The 16,350-nt window shown below is 49.9% G+C and overlaps 1 protein-coding gene and 1 long non-coding RNA gene across 3 annotated transcripts; one reads left to right on the forward strand and one right to left on the reverse strand.

Moving 5' to 3' along the window:
• Positions 1-3,343: 3,343 nt before the first annotated feature.
• On the forward strand, positions 3,344-13,086 carry NAPSA (napsin A aspartic peptidase). Its single transcript, XM_038528104.1, has 9 exons — positions 3,344-3,675; positions 7,280-7,421; positions 7,510-7,633; positions 7,829-7,947; positions 8,286-8,485; positions 10,261-10,383; positions 10,689-10,833; positions 12,472-12,570; positions 12,778-13,086. Exons 1-9 carry the CDS (start codon positions 3,599-3,601, stop codon positions 13,015-13,017), a joined length of 1,269 nt encoding a protein of 422 aa, XP_038384032.1. The 5' UTR covers positions 3,344-3,598; the 3' UTR covers positions 13,018-13,086.
• On the reverse strand, positions 12,043-15,826 carry LOC119870938. Of its 2 annotated transcripts, none has more exons than XR_005354510.1 (2): positions 14,775-15,826; positions 12,043-14,572 (listed from the first exon to the last, which is right to left on the reverse strand). It is a non-coding gene; the product is annotated as an uncharacterized LOC119870938 (long non-coding RNA). The 2 variants fall into 2 exon arrangements; XR_005354509.1 differs by having other exon boundaries at positions 12,043-14,575.
• Positions 15,827-16,350: the final 524 nt, after the last annotated feature.

A 16,350-nucleotide genomic window follows, 5' to 3' on the forward strand; every position in this document is an offset into this window, starting at 1 on the left:
TTCACCTGTGTGTGTGGCTGCGCATATTGATACGCTTGTGTGCAAGAGATAAAAGAAATTTCTGAAGGAAGAAATAAAAAAAGCAAGAAAAAAAGAGAAAGGAAAATACTCAACAGCATTAATAGTCAAGGAATGAATGCTTCAAGAACGATGGAAGAACTTTTTTTTCTTTATGTATCAGATAACATGTAGGCTTGGCAAGACTGTGGGGAAATTGGGGTTATTATCACACACACACCCCTGCTGTTGGAAACCTACATCACTACAAGTACTCTGGGGAGTAATTAAGCAATATGTATCCAGATCTATAATTTAGATCTGGTCATTGCTGGAGCAATTATGGTTCTAGAAATAGTCATGCAGGGGTACCTGCCTGGCTCAGTGGGTAGAGCAAAGGATTCTTGATTCTGGGGTCATGAACTTAAGGCCCACCTTGGGTGTAGAGATCACTTAAAAAAATCAGAATTTGTCATGCAGATATGTCCTGGAACTAGTACACAGAAAAATACATATATAAAAGATGACTGCTACGTTGTTTATAATGTTGAAAAAGGAGAAGGACTGACATAGGGCATGGGATATATAGTGTTACATTTATACCCTGGGATACTGTGTAGCTGTGTTTTGTTTTGTTTTGTTTAAAGTCTGTTTATTTATTTATCTTAGTAATCTCTATTCCCAACATGGGGCTTTAACTCATCACCCTGAGATCAAGAGTCCCAGGCTCTTCCTACGGAGCCAGCCAGGTGCCCCTGGAATACAATGTAGCTGTTGATTTTATTTCATTTTTTAGGATTTTATTTATTTATTCATGAGAGACACACAGAGAGAGGCAGAGACACAGGCAGAGGGAGAAGCAAGCTCCCTGCAGGGAGCCCAATGTGGGACTCGATCCCAGGATTCCAGGGTCACACCCCGGACCGAAAGGCAGATGTTCAACTGCTGAGCCACCCAGGCGTCCCTAAGATTTTACTTTTTAAGTAATCTCCATACCTTACATGGGGCTACTTACAACCCCAAAATCCAGAGTTACATGTTCTACTGACTGAGCCAGCCAGGTGCCCCATCTAGTTTTTTTTTTTTTTTTTTTTTTTTATGATAGTCACACACAGAGAGAGAGAGAGAGAGAGGCAGAGAGACATAGGCAGAGGGAGAAGCAGGCTCCATGCCGGGAGCCTGACGTGGGATTCGATCCTGGGTCTCCAGGATCGCGCCCTGGTCCAAAGGCAGGCACTAAACCGCTGCGCCACCCAGGGATCCCCCCATCTAGTTTTTTAAAATACACAAAGGAGCACCTGGGTGGCTCAGTTGGTTAAAGTGTCTACCTTGGCTCGGGTCATGATCCCAGGTCCTGGGATCCCAGGGTCCTAGAATCAAGACCCAAGTCTGGCTCCCTGCTCATTGGGGAGCCTGCTTCTCCCTCTCCCTCTGCTGCTCTCTTTCTGTCTCTCTCTCTCTTTCTCTCAAATAAATAAATAAAGTCGTTATAAAAATAAATATATACAAAGACATAAAATTGAGTACTAAAACCAGACACGAAGGAAAAATTCATGTGCTTCATTTTATGTAACATTCAAAACCTGGCAAAAATAACTTGTGGTCATAGAGGTCAGAGTATTAGTTACTTTTCGGGGCACACAATGGAAGAGAGGGAGAAAGAACCTTCTCAATCTGGGGAACTGGAAATGTTTTATATCTTGATCTGGGTGGCACATATACATATGCAAAAATCCATCAAGCTGGCGATGTAAATGCTAAGTCTTAAGGGGTAAGGAATATAATGTCTGCAACTTATTTGAAATACACATAATTAATATAGATGGGTTGTTGGATGAATAGAGGAATGGACAGCTGGATATGTGTGTAACAGAGGAAATGCAGCAAAATAGTGAACTGTAGAACCGAGGTGGTATGTAATGGGGTTTGGCATACAATTCTTTCAACTTTGCTATCCACTTGAAAAATCTTTCATAATAATTTGTCAGGGAAAATAAACAAAGCCATAGTGCCATGCACTTAAAATTTGTGCATTTTACTATATGTAAGTTACATCTAAATTTTTCTTTTTTTTTACATCTAAATTTTTCTTAAGATATATGGTTAACTGAAGACAAAGAAACCTTACTGGTCAATAAGTAAAGTCTGCTTTTACTTACTTTAATAATCATGCCAGCTGATATTGATATGTAAATCTAAGTTAGAAAACCAACACGTCAAATAGTTTCTTAGAAAGGCCTGCAGCTCCCTGATCAGTGGGCTTGTTTAAAAATGTAGGTTCTTGGGGATCCCTGGGTGGCGCAGCGGTTTAGCGCCTGCCTTTGGCCCAGGGCGCAATCCTGGAGACCCGGAATCGAATTTCTCCCTCTGCCTGTGTCTCTGCCTCTCTCTCTCTGTGTGACTATCATAAATAAATAAAATTTTTTTTTAAAAATGTAGGTTCTTGGGCACCTGGGTGGCTCAGTGGTTGAGCATCTCTGCCTTTGGCTCAGGGTGTGATCCTGGGTTTCCAGGATCGGAGTCCCCCTCTGAGGAGCCTGCTTCTCCCTCTGCCTATGTCTCTGCCTCTGTGTCTCTTATGAATAAATAAAGAAAATCTTTAAAAATATAATCTTAAGAAAAAATGCAGGTTCTTGGGCTCTATGTCTTTGGAATCAGGATCCCTGGGCGGGGATGGGGGGGAAGAGGGGGGAATGAGGTGGGGGGAGGTGCGTTTTGCCAAGGAATCTGCCTTTTAACCAGAGTTTTCTTTTTCTTTTCTTTTTTTTTTTTTTTAAGATTTTATGTATTTATTCATGAGAGATGCAGAGAGAGAGAGAGAGAGGCAGAGACACAGGGAGAGGGAGAAGCAGGCTCCATGCAGGGAGCCCGATGTGGGACCGATCTCGGGACTCGGGATCACGCCCTGAGCCAAAGGCAGACACTCAACCGCTGAGCCACCCAGGCGTCCCTAACCAGATTTTTCTGATGCTCATTTAATATTTGAGAAATTTAGTTAATGAAAAAGGTGGTAGGCCCAGAGATAAAGACACTGCCAATTATTTTGATGCTCTTTCGATGGCGATGGGGCTATGGGCTACTTTTATTGGTGTGTGTTTCAGAATTTTCCAAATAAACCTCTTAAGAGTTGGGGGTCCCATTTATGAGACAGAGCGCCTCTAGTCTAACCCTCTTCCCCTTCCCTCCAGATCCTTCATCTTCACAAAGCCCGCCCATCTCTTCGCTTGCCCAAGAAAACTCTTGTGGTTAATGAGTCTCAGAAAAGTGAAGTGAAATGAAAGTCACAAATAAAAGCGACAGTACCTGAAGGATTGAGGGGGGATGGGGGTGGAGCCGCAGGAGACCTCCCTCCACTTGGAGTTGCGATGGAGGCGAGCCCACGACACGAGCTGACCCTTCTGGCGACCCTACAAAACTACTCCACACATCCCTCCAAAAACACCTGCCGCTTTCTGACCGCACCCTCCCTCCACTCCGTCCTCCCTCACCCGCTAAGAGACTTCACTTCTTGGTCACCTCGCCTCCGGACCCCGGAGGTGGGCGGTGCACAGGGTGGAGTCTCTGGGGAAAGAACCGAAGCGTCTACATCGGGTCCCTAAAGATGTTGCCGCTAGCGCTGCTGCTGCCGCTGCTGCCACTGCCGCTGATCGTGGAGCCTGCCCGGGCCTCGCTGATCCGGTACTGGGGACCCTATCACCACCCCAAATCCAGGACAGACTCTCCCTTCTCGCCATTTAAGTCTGGGACCCCTAGTTCACTGGTTCCTAAACCTGGCACCTCAAGACCCATGACTCCTATCTCTTGGGTTTGCAGATCTCCAAACAGGGGCTCTCATCCCCGCGGGGCTTCTACTCCATATGAACTAAGAGCGAAACCTTAGGGAAACCCTTTTAGTCCGAGGTCTTCCAACTCTGAGACCTTCAACTGGGGGACTCCCCATTCTCTCCCCTTTCCTGACAAGTTTTTGGGAGCACCCTCCAGATGCCACCCTGAGCTCTGATGAACTGGTCCTGGGGTCTCCAGACATACAACTCCCCACACCCCTAGCCCAACAAGATCTTGGAGACTCAGAGCTGTGACTCCCCCAGATTCACATCTTCCAAACTGGTTAGGTCTCTGGAAGTCCAGTTTTGGGGGCCCCAGTGACCTCCCCGCTCCCCTGGCCTGATGCTCTCCCCCACCTCTCACTTCCTCTCCTCTGTTCTCCCATCTCCTGGAACTCTTGATGGGGAGAAGGAGGGTCCTCTTCCAGGAAACATTTTCTCCACTTGACATTCTTGAGCCTCTCAAAGATTGGTCATGGCAGCGGGGGCAGGGGAGTGTGTGGCAAAGATGTGAGGGAGGGAGCACGGCTCTCAGGAATGACAATAAGAAGGTACAAAAATATTACTGCACAGGATGTTTGCTAAGCTGCTTTTTGAACCTAATAAATCACAACCATTTCCCAAGCCAGGGCAAAGGGCAGTGGTTCTCTGAGTTATTTCAGAACCAACAGCATCCACATGACCCAGGAACCTGTTAGAAATGCAAATTCTCAGGCTCTACCTCAGACCTAGTCAATCAGAAACTACAAGCTCTGAATTTCAACTCTAGGTCAGGGGTTGGCAAACACCAAGCTCCACAGCCAAATTCATCCTGCCACCTGTTTTTTTTGTTTGTTTGTTTTGTTTTGTTTTTGTTTTTTTGTTTTGCTTTTGTCTTTGTTTTGCAAATGGAGTTTGACAAAACCCAGACATGTTGTCTAGGACTGCCTTTGTGCTATACTAGTAAGAGTTGAGCAGTTCCAACAGAGACAAACGGCAGGCAAAGTTTTTACAAAAAACTTTGCCCATTGCTCTAGGTGATTCCTCTTCCTGCTAGTTTGAGAACCACTGGCATAAAGATCTCCTTTCTCCTTTTTAGTGATTGATTGGACTCCATTCTATGCATGTTCCATCACAGAGCCAAGTCCTACCTAGTTGATCTCCAGTTTTCTTTTTTTGTTAAGATTTTATTTATTTATTCATGAGACAGAGAGAGAGAGGCAGAGACAAAGGCAGAGGGAGAAGCAGGCTCCCTGCAGGGAGCCCGATGTGGGACTCCATCCCAGGACCCCAGGATCATGACCTGAGAGCCAAAGGCAGATGCTCAACCACTGAGCCACCCAGGTGCCTCATCTCCAGTTTTCAAAATTAGATAAATCCTCATAAACATATTTGTGCACTTGTCCAGTGATCTCCTGTAGATGGAATTCACTGAAATTAAGTTGGGTTGAGAGGTGTGTACAATTTTAAACTCTATGATATATATTTGCCCAATCCTCCTCCAGAGAGTTTTATATCAATCTAAGCCTCTAGCCAACAGTGAGTATTCTTAGTTCTTTGCCAATTTGCAGGTTCAAAAAAGGTTTCTGATTCTTGTCATTTATATTCCTTTGATGACAATTGGGGTTCAACATCTAACATAAAAAGATGTTAATTGTTTAGAAATTGGTTTGATTTCTTTTGCAAATTACCGGTTTATGTCCTTTGCCTATTTTCCTACCAAATGTCAAGAACTGTGAAGTTAGCTTGCCACAGTTTCATGGCTGCTCATAGAAGGCATAAGACCCCTAGGTCAGAGACAAGGACAGGTTATTACTCCTGGCAACAGTAGTAGCCAGGGCATCAGTTCTCTGAGCCCCAGTACCCACAGGGTGAGATGAAGAGGGCTGGTTTTGACTTGCACATGCAGTGAGGTGCAATACAGGAGAGGAACCCTAAGTTTAGGGACCCTGAACTTTTTATAATGGATTATAAACCTGTTTGCTTTTTGCCCCAGAGGGAGACACTCTCTCTCCCAAGGCTGTTCATTAAAAGAAATCTTTGGCAAAGGTAGTCAGTCCCTCTGTGAAAATGTGAGAGAAGCATGGAGAATTGTCTCCCAATGCTGGGTGGTTTATCTTTTTTTTTTTTTAAATTTTTATTAATTTATGATAGTCACAGAGAGAGAGAGAGAGAGAGAGAGGCAGAGACACAGGCAGAGGGAGAAGCAGGCTCCATGCACCGGGAGCCCGACGTGGGATTCGATCCCAGGTCTCCAGGATCGCGCCCTGGGCCAAAGGCAGGCGCTAAACCGCTGCGCCACCCAGGGATCCCTGGGTGGTTTATCTTATTCTTATTTGTTTATTTGCAAAGAACTCTTTGCATATTAGAGATATTAACTCTTTGACATATAACTTGTAATTATTTCCCCTTGATTTTTTAAAACTTTTTTTTTAACAGCTTTGTGTGTTGGGGGAAGGAAGTACAAAGGTTTAAAATTTTAGAGTTCCGGGCAGCTCGGGTGGCTCAGCGGTTTAGTTCTGCCTTCAGCCCAGAGGGTGATCCTGGAGACCGGGGATCAAGTCCCATGTCGGGCTCCCTGCATGGAGCCTGCTTCTCTCTCTGCCTGTGTCTCTGCCTCTTTCTCTGTGTGTCTCTCATGAATAAATAAATAATCTTTAAAAAATAAATAAAATTTTGGAGTCCCACTCATCAATATTCTCCCCAGTGATTTTTTTCTTTCTTTTTAAAGATTTTATTTATTTATTCATGAGAGACACAGAGAGAGAGGCAGAGACATAAGCAGAGAGAGAAGCATGTTCCATGCAGGGAGCCCGATGTGGGACTTGATCCTGGGACTCTAGGATCACACCCTGGCCCAAAGGCAGGCATTCAACTGCTGAGCCACCCAGGTGTCTGGCTCTCCAGTGATTTCTGATCTTCTTATCATGCTTTGAAAAGCCAGAGTTACTGAAACATTTTACTTCGTTCTAGTGCTCTTGCAATATTATGATATTACATTTCACCTTAGGTCTTTGATTATCTGGAATGTAGTTTAGTGTGAAGAGTGAAATTGGGATTTGATGCTTGTACTCTCCTCCCCCACGAATAGTGAGGAAAATAGCCTTCAGCATCATGATGTGAAGCATGCCAGGATCTTTACAAAGGCTAGTTTTATGTTTAGGGTCTTCGAAAACCTTTGTGAATATCTGTTTCCTGAGAATGACTTATTTTAATTGGAAGTCTCTTATTGAAAGATTTTGGGGAAGGTCTGTTTGGGATGGCTCACTCTTGTAGAGTCTTTGGGGGAAATTTGTCACCATGGTTTGATATGTTTGGTTAGTTTTCCTGGGAGGCTGTTATTGTAGGGTTTCTGGTAATGACAGTTACTGTAGGGCCATAGAGACATTTGCTTTGTCATTACATCCTATTTGGGAAATTCTGTTATACGCGGTCTCCAGGAAGAGTAGTTTCCTAACTGTCAGTATTCTCTCCTACAGGATTCCTCTCCGCCGAGTCTACCCTGGACTCAAGACCCTGAACTCACTGAGGGGATGGGGGAAGCCAACGGTGCCCCCCAGTTTGGGGGTACCATCCTCTGGGGATAACCCTGTCTTTGTACCTCTCTCTAACTACATGAATGTGAGTCACAGTCTCAGAGAGTCCCTCCCCTTCTCCGCGCTTAAGAAGTCAAGCTCTTCATTTTCCTTCTCTCCCGTTTTGCCATCAGGTCCAGTATTATGGGGAAATTGGACTGGGAACACCCCCGCAAAACTTCTCTGTCATCTTTGACACTGGCTCCTCCAATCTCTGGGTCCCATCCATAAGATGCCACTTCTTCAGTCTGCCCTGCTGTGAGCTTTCATGGGGGAGAATAAGGCTGAACAGGGGTGATGGGAGAAGGGGAGGAGGCTGCTTCTTGGCTTGCCAAGGATATCTGAGGCACTGTTCTCTTCTGACATGCCCTCACAGGTGACAAGTTCACCAAGGCAGGAGGTGTTGGGGAGATTCCCTTTCCCCAGTGACACTTCCCTGATCTTCTGTCCTAGGGTTCCACCACCGCTACAACTCCAAAGCCTCCAGCTCATTCCAACCCAATGGGACCAAGTTTGCCATTCAATATGGAACTGGGAGGCTAGATGGCATCCTGAGTGAGGACAAGCTGACTGTGCGTGACCATTGACCCCAGGAAGACTTGAGCCTGGGAGAACCCTAATGTTTCTAATATGATCTAATATTAGCCAGACTCATATGATCTGGCTTAGGGAAGTGGTTTAGGAGGTGGAGCTACCTAGGCAAGTGGATGAAGCTTCTGAAGTGGGAGGCGGGGCTTCTGAAGTGGGGGTGGGGCTTTTTGGTTAAAGGAGTGGGCTTCCTAAGTGGGGAAGCAAAGCTTTCTAGACAGTCGGAGTTGTTTTCAGATGTCTCCAGATTCATGCCTTGGTTTGGAAAATCTCAGGGTTATGTCTTCCAAGAAGTAATTTGCCCATGTGAATCTATCCTTAGATTGGAGGAGTTAAGAGTGCATCAGTGATTTTTGGAGAGGCGCTGTGGGAGCCCAGCCTGGTCTTCACTTTAGCCCACTTCGATGGAATACTGGGCCTCGGTTTCCCCATTCTGGCTGTGGGAGGAGTTCAGCCCCCGCTGGATTTACTGGTGGACCAGGGGCTACTGGATAAGCCTGTCTTCTCCTTCTATCTCAACAGGTAAAGGCGAAGGGTCTACCTTCCTATGAGTCCTAGCCCCCAGAAGTAGGGTTGTCTATTTTCAGAAAGTCCCTTACCCAATAAAGGAAGTCTCATCCTCCACTCACCAAGTCACCTACCCAATATAAGTAACACTTGTTCAAAAGTCCCGCTCACCAAGCAAACTTAAGACCTTCTGAAGACACACCATCATTCCATATATATATATATATATATTCATGAGACACAGAGAGAGAGGCAAAGACACAGGCAGAGGGAGAAGCAGGCTTCCTGCAGGCAGCCCAATGTGGAACTCAATCCCAGGACCCTGGGATCATGCCCTGAGCCAAAGGCAGATGCTCAACCACTGAGCCACCCAGGAGTCCCTCTCACTATCATTTCAAATGCTCCATGTTTCAAACCCAAACCAGGAAACTTCATTCCCTACCTACTCAACTTAGGAATCTCCTCTTCACCATAAAGTCCAAATGCCATTTAAGAATACATTCCAGGGATCCCTGGGTGGCGCAGCGGTTTAGCGCCTGCCTTTGGCCTGGGGCGTGATCCTGGAGACCCGGGATCAAGTCCCACATCGGGCTCCCGGTGCATGGAGCCTGCTTCTCCCTCTGCCTGTGTCTCTGCTTCTCTCTCTCTCTGTGTGACTATCATAAAAAAAAAAAAAAAGAATACATTCCAGAAGTCAGAAGTTATGCATTTTATTTTATTTTTTAAAAATATTTTATTTATTTATTTGAGAGAGAGTGGGGAGAGATCGAGAGAAAGCACAAGCAGAAGGCAGGGAGATGGAGAAGCTGACTCTCCCTGAGCAGGGAGCCTGACGTACGGCTCGATCCCAGGATCCGAGGATCCCAGGAGGATCTGAGCTGAAGGCAGATGCTTAACCAATTGAGCCACCCAGGTGCCCCAGAAGTTACCCATTTTAACCCAAGAAGTCCCACCTACCTGTTAGGAAGCTCAACCACAGGCTCAGAAAGCCCCACCCACCACCCAGGAAGTCCCCACCTTTCTTCTGGAGGCCCATCCCCCACAGGCATAAAATCCTATGCCTATTCAGTTACCCGGATGTCCAACCCACTCAGGAAGCCCCCGGTGGGTAGATCCTCTCTTCCTACCCTTCCAGAAATCACCGTCCTTCCTCCTGCCCCTCTCAACCAACTAGGAAGTCTACCACCTCTGAACTGTGAGAGTTACAATTCAGAAAGTCTCACCACGCACCCAGGAAGCCATTGCACTTCTACCCAAGTCACACCTAGGCCAGAGCCAATTCACAAACCCCGACGCTCCACTTAAATTCCACCCCAAGATTTCCACCTTCCACAGCCAAACCTAGAGGCCCCACCCTCACTTCAGAAGCCCCCAGCAGGGATCCCTGGGTGGCGCAGCGGTTTGGCGCCTGCCTTTGGCCCTGGGCGTCATCCTGGAGACCCTGGAATCGAATCCCACGTCGGGCTCCCGGTGCATGGAGCCTGCTTCTCCCTCTGCCTGTGTCTCTGCCCCCGCCCCCCTCTCTCTCTGTGTGACTATCATAAATAAATAAAAAAAATTATTAAAAAAAAAAAGCCCCCAGCACCCTACGGTCCTGATCATCATCAAGAACAGTCCTATTTCTCTTCAATTCTTGCTTTGCTTCCAGTCCCAACATCAGACCCTGCCTGCATCCCACTTACCCCATCTAGAACCTGGAGACCTTGCATTGGCAGGAATTCCCTTCCTTGGCCCCTTCTGGGGCTGGCAAGGCAGATACCCATGAAACTGAAAGCACTTTGCTTCTGCAGGGATCCTGAAGCAGTGGATGGAGGAGAGCTGGTCCTGGGTGGCTCCGATCCAGCTCACTATATCCCACCCCTCACTTTCTTGCCAGTCACGGTCCCTGCCTACTGGCAGATCCACATGGAGCGGTGAGGGACCTGGCCACCTAGGTCTGGGAGGAATGGGCTAGAGCCTGATTTCCAGTATCCTGGGAGGAGCTGGAGGCCCGGACTCCTGGGTCTGAGGGAGGAGGGGGCTGGGGGCCCAGACTCGTGGATCTGAGAGAGGAGGGGCTGGGGGCCTGGATTCCTGGGTCTGAGGGAGAAGGAGCTGGGGGCCCAGACTCCTGGGTCTAAGGGAGGAGGGGCTAGGGCTCCTATATTGAGGGAAGGACAGCTGAGGGCCTAGACTCCTAGGACACTGGCTTCAATGTCTACCCCTTGCCCCCTCACAGTGTGAAGGTGGGCACTGGGCTGATTCTTTGTGCCCAGGGCTGTGCTGCCATCCTGGACACAGGTACATCCCTCATCACAGGACCCACTGAAGAGATCCAGGCCCTGAATGCAGCCATTGGAGGATTCTCCTTGCTGTTGGGGGAGGTGAGGACCCAGTGTCTGGTGGAGTTTTGATGGCAAACACTAGGCACCATGTTAGGGCCCGAGGGTGGGAATAGGTGCTTAAGAGGTATCCCAGGGCAAAAGGCACTGCCCATCCTAAGTGACAGGCTGGGGGGGAGGGGTAGTTGGAGGCAGCAAGGACACCTCCTAGACATCGGCTGCATGATTGTGGACAGGAGGAGATGGCGATGCATGTTTATTCAGGGCTGGATGGGAGTGAGAAGCCTAAGGAGCCTGGGGGTGTCTGGGAAGGTGTGGAGGAAGCTCAGGAATATTTAGGGGCCATCAGCCCTCAGACAGCCCTTCTGCCATGGGAGAAGAGGTTGCAGGAGCAGCCTTGGGGAACATCCATGTAGAGTAGATGTGGAGACAGGGCAGGAGCAGCCAGAGGCAGGGGAGGAGCCCCTGGCAAGTGAAGGAGGCTCAGAGAAGCCATGCAAAGAGTTTCAAGCATGGAGGGGGCCACAGCGCAACATAAAAGCTGCTCACTCACATCTACGAGGCCCTGCAGCTCCTGGGTGGGGGGAGGGTCCTTCCAGGTCAGAATTTCTGTGGCTCTCTGTGTTCTTTGATACTTCTAAGAGGGTAGAGAAAATGCAGTTTGTGGGGATTCTGAGCCAAATGCCTAAAGCGTGGACTTGTAATGAGCCAAGGGAACCAGGTACATCATAGTGGCTCGGTTACCCTGGTTGGGTTCCAGCTCTGCCACTTAACAGCTGTGCTGTCTCAGACAAGTCACTTAATGTTCCTTGGCCTCAGTTTCCTGACCTCTGAAGTAGGGTCACTAAAACTCACCTCTTAGGTATGTTGTGAGGATTGAATCAATTAACCCACTTAAGGTACTTAGAATAATACTGTGATGCTGTTATCTCTCAAGAGAGATGTACACTGGAAATTAACTTCTCACCATTCCTTGCCTTCCCAACAAGGCAATTAGTACTGGTTTTTAAGGAAGATAAACTTCCTGGTAGTCATTTACAGTAACCTAATATTGTATTCTTAGGTAGTTGGGAGTGGTGGGATTGGAGGCAAACTAGAAAGCAGGTGCCCCATCAATCTAAAAAGGGCAGCTCCCAGCCACTCAGTTCCAGCCATGTTTCCATGTAGGCAAAGTCAGATCTTATGCTTTGTTGGGAGAAAGCTGAAAACATTATTTGAAACCTCATGATTTGTGAATAATGACACTATGTGTCGGGCAGTTTTCCAAACTCATTTATTTCTTACACAACACCTCTGTGAAGTATTACCATCAACTACACCTACAAATTGGAAACGGGGCACAGAGAGGTTCAGCAATTCGTCTAAGGTTGCACAGCAGCAGACTCCAAGGATATCACTTGGAGTCTGTACCACCGTGGTGTACAGTTGGTAAATAATTTTCAACACATTTTTGACACAGTGTAAGACAACTTAGATACACCATGGGCTCAATGCGCCTCATTGGGCTAGCAGTTTTTGATCTACAGGTGGATGGAGTAAAAGGTTTGATCAAAAGGGCGCCTAAAGGAAGTAGCAATAATTACATGAGGGCAGAAGAGCCAGTAAGGCCAGAGAAGGCAGCAGAGCTTGACCATACAAGGCCCTGAGTACCTAATTCCACTTGTTCCTCTTCTTCTTCAGTACCTCATCCAGTGCTCAGAAATCCCAACGCTCCCTCCAATCTCCTTCCTCCTTGGGGGGGTCTGGTTTAACCTCACGGCCCAGGACTATGTCATCCAGGTAGGTGGCCGTCACAAGTCAGAGTGATACAATAAGATGGGATTTGAGAGGATGGAGCTGGGAATGAGACGTCACGAGGCCGGAGCAGAGGCCCCAGAAACACTTCTGGTGCCCGGAATAGTGGGCAGGGCAAAGCTCTGGCTCCCAGGGAAGAGGAGGTTCCGTGCGCGTGACACGCACTGAGCGGCCTGTCTTGTCGCCTTGCAGATTGCTCGGGGTGGTGTCCGCCTCTGCTTGTCTGGCTTCCAGGCCCTGGACATACCTCCGCCCACAGGGCCCCTCTGGATTCTCGGCGATGTCTTCTTGGGGGCCCACGTTGCAGTCTTCGACCGCGGAAACCTAACAGGCGGTGCCCGAGTGGGTTTGGCGCGCGCCAGCCCTCTACGAGCCGGACCACAAGGGGGTGGGTCCGCGCAGGCGCAGTTCTCCGGCTGGCGCCCAGGCTAGGCGCCTGCGCACCGAGTAGTAGCCGAGGCCCAGCTACTCAGTAAAAATCCGTTATTTACATTGACCCTACCTGGGTTCCTTTTTTTTTTTTTAATACACTATTTTTGGAGAGATAAATTAGTGTTCAACAATCTGGAGTTGAGGAAGGAAGGAGAAAGGTATCACTCCTTTTCTCCAGGGCAGGGCTCACAGCGGTGCGAGGGTCTTGTACTACGAATCCCATGAAGCCCTTCGCCTATGCCGCCCATAGAAAAAGGAGCTCGGTATCGCGGAGCATCATGGACCTTGTATTCCAGGCCGCGTTCTCCTGTTGCCGGGGGCGGGCGCAGCCACAACATGCGTGGGAGGCGACAGGTCGCGACGGCAGCGACAGGTGGCAGTGGGGGGTGGTGGCTAAATCGTAAAGGGCTTTTCAACCCTTGTTTTAAGGGGATGGAATATGATTCCCGCAGACTTCATCTCCTTTCTCTCTCCCTTTGGGATTCGGAGACCCCTGGGTCCGCCATAAAGGCGGGGCTTGAAGCCCCCGGGTTGGGGGGAGCTGTGCTGTCCCTCCTCCGGCGATGATGTCATTCCCCCCCTCCACAGCCTCTTGCTGCCCTGAGCTGCCGGGGCTGGGTCACCCCTCCCCCAACGCCAGCCCCGGATTCCCCCCATCCCCGCCCCGCCTCGACTTGGGGTGAGTACGGGGGAGGGGGAGAAGGCACAGGGTCCGGGGGCGGTAAGACGGCCCAAATCCCAGTTTTGGAGGCGGGAGACCCGGGAGATGGGGACTCAAAAATCTCAGCGGAGAGATTCTTTCTTAATAACGAGCTTTGGGGGCCAAGGTTCTTAGAGGGGTCTAGGGGAACATGGATCCTAGGTAGAGAGTCTCCATATTTCCAGCTTTAGTGTTCGGGAGACTCTTTCCTAGATTTGGGGAATCTGATGGGAATGGGAGCGGACGCACAAGGCTGGGGTCCTAGAAATCGCGAAGCGGAAGACCCTTTCCCAATTCCAGCGCCTTGGAGAATGGGGGAGGAGGGTTAGGAGAGGGCGCCGCGGATGACGGATGTAGGAGTTTGGAATTTTCAGTAATTTTGCTCCTGGAGGACCAGAGAAAGGATAGATTGGGAAGGAGGAAGGGTGGGAAAGGTCTGAAGACGAGGACAGACATTGGCTTACACCCTACTGGTGTCTATCGCCAAAAATTGAGTCCACTTCCCTCTAGCCTGTTGGCAGGGCTGGGTACCCCATAACCGGAGCCCACATTATGCCTCCAGAAGCCTACCCCATGGGTACAGAATCAAGGCTCACAAAACCCCCACATATCCTGGTAGGGTCTGGGGAGGGCCATGAAGGAGGGATGGCATTCAGTTTTCCCAGGGCCTGATGGAGTCTGGACTATTCTGTTATTCCTTGCCCGGGGTCTTCCTCCTTGCTCACATGGTCTCTAATCTGGAGTTTTATCCCATATTCTCCCCTGTGGCAGCCCCCTCCCCTCCCTCACACCTTCTCCCACACCTTCTGACCTCTGCAAAAAAATGCTGATTTGGTAACTTGATCCCGTGCCTGGCTGCTGTCAAAAGCAGAAGAGAAAAGTAGAGTTGGGGGGAGGGGAGAGGATATAAGTGAGGGTGGCTGATTTAGGTCCTAATTCTAGCCCCTACTCCCCCCCCTCAGTGCCTACTCAACCCCTGTTCCAGCCACCACCCCCACTCCCAACTTGCTCAGAAAACTAACTCAACCCAAGCCTCAACCTAAGCCCAGTCCCTCACCTCAAGATTCACTGCTTCTGCTTGGGGATACACCAGAATTCAGGGCAGAGAGGAGTAAGAAGCTCCGATGTCTTTTCTCTGCCTTCCTGGGTCCCACTGGGGGCTTGAGGGCTGCCCAAGGATACTGGATTAAGGATAGTGAATTGCGGGCAGTGGGGGAGCCCAGGGTCTGGGGAGTGAGGGAAACTACCTCCCTGGTCTGCAGGACAGGCCCCACTTCTGCAACTCTCTCCGCAGTGACGCAGCCTCGAGTCCTGGCCAGGATGGGGGTTAAAGGGGGTGATGGGGGGGGTCAGGAACCAAAGGACAGCGGGACAAAGTCCCAAGGAAGTGGGGATGAAGACTCAGAGGGGGTGAAAGAGACACGGGGAGCAGGGATAGAGACCCGCATAAGGCGACGGAGAAAGAGAAAGATCAGAAGGAGAAAAGGCACTTTACAGAGGAGGGGAAGAAGACACCGGGAGGGACGTTATCAGTGAACAAGAGCAAGGAGGACAGAAACGCAAATGAATGAGCAGGGACGGGGTGGAGGGTACAGACTGGGAGAGGGGAGTGGAGGATAGAGGCACGAAGAGGGACAGAGGGCTGGAGGGACAGAGATCCAGAGAGGGGACAGGCTGGCGGGGGGCTCGGGCATGGAGGACAGAGACACAACGAGGAGGGACAGAGACCCAGAGAGAGGCAAATTCCTGAAAAAAAGGTACAGAGATCAGGAGAGACTGGGGGTGAGGGGAAGGAGACACAGTTGGGGGAGAGGAGAGACTGAGCCTTCGAAGGCGGCAAAGACTCAGGGGAGGGGGGGGACAGATTCAGAGAACAATGGGCCAGAGTCCCAGAGTGGCGAGGACAGAGACGAGGGGACAAATAACTCAGAGAAAGGGGAGAGAAAGACATCGAGAGACGCAGAAACGGGAGCGAGGGTGAGTGGGTAGGCGATACGAACCAGCCGCCGCACCTGCAGAGGGAGGCGGCGGGCCAGGGACAGTGCAGCGGGAGGAAGCCTGCAGCCCCTGACCCTCCCCCTTCGCTCCCGCAGGCACCGCCTCCTCCCGCCGCAGCCCCGGCAGCAGCCGCTGGCCCCGCCCCAGCGCCTGCTCCTTGCTACTCGGCGGCTGGCCAGCCGGGGGGGCGGGGCCGGACACGCCCCTCGGCTAGCCCCGCCCAGCTCTCCGTATCTCCTCTCCCTCCGGGACGATCGGCCACCTAGCTCCTCCCCATTTCTCATTGGCCCCGCCCTATTTCCTCAGCCTGGTCTAAGGCTTCCCTGCTCCTAGGTTTCTCCCCTCCGCAGCCCTTAGGGCTCCCTCTTCAACGGTCCTCATCCATCCCCTGGTTCTCCAGTCTGCAGTCTGCTGTTTTGTAGACTTGGTCCCTTTGTCATCACCAGTTGAAAGTTCTTGTATCTCTATCTAAAGCCCCGCTGACTCTTATGACTCTCTCCCCGGTTCTCTGAGCCCCAAGACTCCCCATTCCAAGTCCCATTCTTCCAACCAGCCCAGTAGCTTTGTACACTGCAGGTATCACCTTCCCCGTAGCGTCCCCATTACTCCTTCTCTACTCTGAACCCTGCCCCACT

Source organism: Canis lupus, chromosome 1 (genome assembly GCF_011100685.1).
Source record: "Canis lupus familiaris isolate Mischka breed German Shepherd chromosome 1, alternate assembly UU_Cfam_GSD_1.0, whole genome shotgun sequence".
NCBI classification, from domain to species: domain Eukaryota; kingdom Metazoa; phylum Chordata; class Mammalia; order Carnivora; family Canidae; genus Canis; species Canis lupus.

Coding starts and splice junctions, on each gene's coding strand:
- NAPSA (XM_038528104.1), top strand. CDS start 3,599: ATGTTGCCGCTAGCGCTGCTGCTGCCGCTGCTGCCACTGCCGCTGATC. Junction 3,676..7,279: donor GCCCGGGCCTCGCTGATCCG/GTACTGGGGACC, acceptor TCTCTCCTACAG/GATTCCTCTCCGCCGAGTCT. Junction 7,422..7,509: donor CTCTCTCTAACTACATGAAT/GTGAGTCACAGT, acceptor TTTTGCCATCAG/GTCCAGTATTATGGGGAAAT.